At 38.6% G+C, this 6,365-nt stretch overlaps 1 protein-coding gene across 1 annotated transcript; it reads right to left on the bottom strand.

The window, feature by feature from the left end:
- Nucleotides 1–619: 619 nt before the first annotated feature.
- On the bottom strand, nt 620–1,708 carry LOC123538125 (circumsporozoite protein-like). The gene has a single exon (XM_045322091.2). The coding sequence runs from the start codon at nt 1,706–1,708 to the stop codon at nt 620–622; it is 1,089 nt and encodes a 362-aa protein (XP_045178026.2).
- Nucleotides 1,709–6,365: the final 4,657 nt, after the last annotated feature.

Genomic DNA, 6,365 nt, shown 5'->3' with positions numbered 1-6,365 from the left:
TCGTATCAGAGCCACTACATACACTATCAGTGAGATCACTGTCAGATATGCTATTTGTCAGTATAATAAGTATTGGAGTGACTATTTGCTCTGTCACTTAAAATAATCATTATCAAAGGCACTAGTCACCATATCAGCATTGGTAATATCGAAATCACTACTTCCTATTGATATTTCAATGTACAATAGTCATTATAAAAGGTATTAGCGGCCATATCAGAACAGGCAATATAGGTGTCATCTCTTATCAATTTTTGCACCATCTGAGTCACAACGGGTCACATAATGACAGGTGCTACAGGAGTCACTACCAGAGTCACTAACTGCTCTATCAGTGTAATCATTGTCGGGACAACTACTGGTCCCATCAATGCTAAACTATCGGTGGCACTACTTGCTCTATTCATGTAAACATTGTCGGGGCAACTAATGGTCCCATCAATGCTAACACTACCGGATGCACTATTTGCTCTATTCATGTAATCATTGTCAGGACAACTACTAGTCCCATCAATGCTAGCACTACCGAAGGCACTACTTGCTCTATTCATGTAATCATTGTCGGGACAACTACTAGTCCCATCAATGCTAGCACTACCGGAGGCATAACTTGCCCTATTCATGAAATCATTGTCGGGACAATTACTGGCTCCATCAATTCTAAACTATCGGCGGCACTATTTGCTCTATTCATGTAAACATTGTCGGGGCAACTACTGGTCCAATCAATGCTAATACTACCGGAGGCACTATTTGCTCTATTCATGTAATCATTGTTGGGACAACTACTGGTCCCATCAATGCTAGCACTACCGGAGGCACTACTTCCTCTATTCATGTAATCATTGTCGGGGCAACTACTGGAACCATCAATGCTAATACTATCGGCGGCACTACTTGCTCTATTCATGTAATCATTGTCCGGACAACTACTAGTCCCATCAATGCTAGCACTACCGGAACCGGAGGCACTACTTCTTCTATTCATGTAATCTTTCTCGTGGCAACTACTGGACCCGTCAATGCATATACTATCGGCGGCACTACTTGCTGTATTCATGTAATCATTGTCGGGACAACTACTGGACCCATCAATGCTAGCATTACCGGAGGCACTACTTGCTATATTCATGTAATCATTGTCGGGACAACTACTGGACCCATCAATGCTAGCATTACCGGAGGCACTACTTGCTATATTCATGTAATTATTGTCGGGACAACTACTGGACCCATCAATGCTAGCACTACCGGAGGCACTACTTGCTCTATTTATGTAATCATTGTCGGGGCAACTACTGGACCCATCAATGCTAATACTTCCGGCGGCACTACTTGCTTTATTCATGTAATCATTGTCGGAACAACTACTGGACCCATCAATGCTAGCACTACCGGAGGCACTACTTGCTCTATTCATGTAATTATTGTCGGGACAACTACTGGACCCATCAATGCTAACACTATCGGAGGCACTACTTGCTATTTTCATGTAATCATTGTCGGGGTAACTACTGGACCCATTAATGCTAGCACTATCGGTGACACTACTTGCTCTATTCATGTAATCATTGTCGGGACAACTACTGGACCCATCAATGCTAGCACTACCGGAGACACTACTTGCTCTATTCATGTAATCATTGTCGGGACAACTACTAGTCCCATCAATGCTAACACTACCGGAGGCACTACTTGCTCTATTCATGTAATCATTGTCGGGACAACTACTGGTCCCATCAATGCTAAACTATCGGCGGCACTTCTTGCTCTATTCATGTAATCATTGTCGGGACAATTACTGGACCCATCAATGCTAGCACTATCGGCGGCACTACTTCCTCTATTCATGTAATCATTGTCGGGACAACTACTGGACACATCAATGCTAGCACTACCGAAGGCACTACTTGCTCTATTCATGTAATCATTGTCCGGACAACTACTGGTCCAATCAATACTAGCACTACTGGAGGCACTACTTGCTCTATTCATGTAATCATTGTCGGGACAACTACTAGTCCCATAAATGCTAAAACTATCGGCGGCACTACTTGCTCTATTCATGTAATTATTGTCGGGACAACTACTGGATCCATCAATGCTAACACTATCGGCGGCACTATACTTGCTCTATTCATGTAATCATTGTCGGGACAACTACTGGTCCCATCAATGCTAGCACTACCGGAGACACTACTTGCTCTATTCATGTTATCATTGTCGGGACAACTACTGGTACAATCAATGCTAGCACTATCGGTGGCACTACTTGCTCTATTCATTTAATCATTGTCGGGGCAACTTCTGGACCCATCAATGCTAGCACTACCGGAGGCACTACTTGCTCTATTTATGTAATCATTGTCGGGACCACTGGCACCAGGACAGAAAGAAAATGCCCCTGTACATGGAGAGCATGTTATACCCTATCCCTAGGTATTCTATAAGAACCATGGTCATGAACGGGAAAATATACTAACCCGTTTCAATCGTACATTTCTCAATTTAAACGCGCAGTTCGGTGAATGGCTACCTAGTATATTGAACAAGCGATAATTTATCTTCCATCGTGCACCGGTCACATTGTCTCAATATTTCATATTGCTGAGATTATCAACATATTTTATGCTTTCGTCAACGTTACAGAAAAAAAACTTGCTTGACCTTCCCTAATGAACATCCGGTCTAGAGGTCACGGCAGTGTGCACATGTTTGGCGAAATGTAAACAAACAAAAACAGAATTTTAAAAAAAATCACAATTTTACACTAAAACTCGAAATGATGAATGAAATTCATCTTGTATATGATCTTTAATTTGAAATCGTACATTGGTCTGCATCTGTTCTGTTTATTTTATTCATTTTGCACATTTATGCTGCATTTTCACATTTTAGCGAACACGTGTAGTAAAATGACGATTGACATACATTTTCACACCAGCCAATCAGAATGGTTTTGTAATCTAGAACGGAACTCCACCAGGGAAGTTCAAGCAAGTTTTTTTGTGTAACATTGAAATAACTATAAACTGCGCGTTGTTTTTCTAAGATAAGATGTATTGAAGAAATATGACCAGTACACAATGGAAGATAAATTACTACTTGTTTGATATCCATAGTACACATTTACCGAACTGCGTGTTTTAAGTATGAAATGCTCGATTGAAACGGGTTGGTATATTTTCCCGTTCATGACCATGGTTCTTATAGAATACCTAGGGGTAGGGTATAACATGTACAGAGGCATTTTCTTTCTGTTCTGGTGCCAGTGGTCGGGACAACTACTGGTTCCATCAATGCTAGCACTATCGATGGCACTACTTTCTCTATTCATTTAATCATTGTCGGGGCGACTACTGGACCCATCAATGCTAGCACTACCGGAGGCACTACTTGCTCTATTTATGTAATTATTGTCGGGGCAATATACTGGACCCATCAATGCTAATACTATCGGCGGCACTACTTGCTCTGTCCATGTAATCATTGTCGGGGCAACTACTGGACTGATCAATGCTAACACTACCGGAGGCACAACTTGCTCTATTCATGTAATCATTGTCGGGACAACTACTGGACCCATCAATGCTAGCACTACCGAAGGCACTACTTGCTCTATTCATGTAATCATTGTCGGGACAACTACTGGACCCATCATTGTTAGCACTACTGGAGGCACTACTTACTCCATCAGTGTAATCATTGTCGGGATCACTACTGGTCCTATCAATCTAGGCACTGTCGGGAGTTATTACTTGCTCTTTCTGAGTAATCACTATCGAGATCACAGATTTTCCAAATATCTCCGATGGCGAAAAATTGATAAGCAAAGCTGAATATATAATCACTTAATTCCAATTATATCTGTTTTAGAAACTTGGGTTTAATATAGATGAAGACTGAAAATATTGAATAATTCGAAAGGCTCTAGCATGGTAATGAAATCGCGCAGAATCCCCAAACTGGGCACGGGACCCATGTAAAACATGTTGAAATACAAGTAACTGATCGGATGCCCATACCTGCCCCATTAAAATAAAAGTTAGCATGTTCATAAAAAATAAGCGAAAATTAAGCGGATATTAGTTGGAATCTAAACCTCACGTCGCAACTTCCTAGTTTAATACCGGTAACCACAAAACAGGTACGCCGTTTTATGCGAAAGCAAATTCAAAATGAAGAAATTTATGATACTAAGAATTTAGAAAAATTATTAGAAACGTAAATAAAGAGACAGTATATAAATCTAACCTTATATTTGTTCAATTTGTACAAAGTGCGTTAAACGATTCTAAGCGACTGTTGCTTTTAAAAGCTATAGACCTTCTGACTTTCTGCCGTCGAATACATGCAACTTGTGTTATTTCTACTCAGAAACATTTCATAGAGTTGATACAGGACTCATTAGCATATTTATTTATCACAATGATGTTTTGTAAGGAAAGAAATATTCGTCAACATGTTCAGGGAAATGGTCCAGCACATTCTGAAGCTTATTTTTCGAATGTTTCGCATTTTTAGATCACATGATCTAGAGACGGCGCAATCTGGTCAATTACTACTTTGAAAAATATTAGTCTGGTACAGGTATGCAAGCCACGTTAATCACGTAAAATAGATAACAAAGAAACTTTCTTTATAAACTTCATACTATGTTAAACAAAATGGTGTAACATACGTTCACACGTGTCGCCCAGGTACCCGTAATTACACGTGCATTTGAAATATGGACTGGAATCAGTATTCTGACACCGCCCAGAATGTTTACATGGTCTAAGATCACACACATCAGCTGTAAATATGAAAAGAAGGTTTTCTTTTATATAAAATTCTGTTACTAAACTGAAAAAAAGATTTTTCTGCAAAATAGTAGAAAACTATAAGTATCAGTAAGATGAGAAAATTGCTAAAATAAGGTTTATCATTAGTTTTGAAATCTTTCAATCCCATTCAACAGATTTCTGTTCAAAGTACAAAAATGGCTAAGCCAACGAAGATTAACATTTTAACAGTTTAATTTTGAATAAAAATAAGAAAGTGAAATGACTATGCGATAGAATATTATAGTCAGACGGCATAAAAGAGACTAGCGTTCGTTACAGAGTAGAAATAAGCCAACGACATCTGCTTTCGAATAAAAACTGATTAAAAAGCACAAAATAGATGAACATTTCGTTATATAGAATAGAACTGAAAGAGCGGCAGTTGTTAGAGCGACATGAAATAGAACAACATTCGTTATAGGATAGAACTGAGAGAGCGTCATGCAACAGAACAACATTTATTAAGAATAGGGCTAAGAGAGCGGTATAAAACAGAAAAAAACATTCATTAAAAATAGAACTAAGAGAGCGGCATGAAACAGAACAACACTCATTGGAAATAGAACAACAATCATTAAGGACAGAACTGAGGGAGCGGCATGAAATAGAACAACACTCACTGGAAATAGAACAACAATCATTAAGAATAGAACTGAGAGGGCGACATGAAATAGAACAACATTCATTAAGAATAGAACTGAGAGAGCGGCATGAAACAGAACAACATTCATTCGAAATAGAACAACAGTCATTAGGAATAGAACTGAGAGAGTGGTATGAAATAAACAACAATCATTAAGAACAGAACTGACAGAGCGGCATGAAATAGAACAAAAGTCATTAAGAATAGAACTGAGAGAGTGGCATGAAATAAACAACACTCATTGGAAATAGAACAACAATCATTAAGAATAGAACTGAGAGAGCGACATGAAATAGAACAACATTTATTAAGAATAGAACTAAGAGAGCGGTATGAAATAGAACAATGGAATAGAACAACAATCATTAAGAATAGAACTGAGAGAGTGGAATGAAATAGAACAACAGACATTAAGAATAGAACTGAGAGAGCGGCATGAAACAGAACAACAAGAATAGCGCTAAGAGAGCGATATAAAACCAAAAAACATTCATTAAGAATAGAACTGAGAGAGTGGTATGAAAAAGAACAACAGACATTAAGAATTGAACTGAGAGAGTGGCATGAAACAGAACAAAATTCAATATAAAAGAATTGAGAGAGCGGCATGAAACAAAACAACGTTTATTAAGAATAGAACTGAGAGAGTGGTATGAAACAGAACAACAATCATTAAGAATAGAACTGAGAGAGCGGCATAAAACAGAACAACATTCAATAAGACAGAAAGAACTGAGAGAGCGTCATGCCACAGAACAACATTTATAAAGAATAGAGCTAAGAGAGCGGTATGAAACAGAAAAACATTTATTAGAAATAGAACTGAGAGAGCGGCATGAAATAGAACAACACTCACTGGAAATAGAACAGCAGTCATTAAGAATAGAACTGGGGGA

This window comes from Mercenaria mercenaria, chromosome 18 (assembly GCF_021730395.1).
Source record: "Mercenaria mercenaria strain notata chromosome 18, MADL_Memer_1, whole genome shotgun sequence".
In the NCBI taxonomy this organism is placed as follows: domain Eukaryota; kingdom Metazoa; phylum Mollusca; class Bivalvia; order Venerida; family Veneridae; genus Mercenaria; species Mercenaria mercenaria.
This window is presented reverse-complemented; position numbering and strand designations above follow the sequence as displayed.

What these genes read in the sequence shown, in the direction of transcription:
- LOC123538125 (XM_045322091.2), bottom strand. Translation starts at nt 1,708, where the DNA reads ATGAATAGAGCAAGTAGTGCCTCCGGTAGTGTTAGCATTGATGGGACT.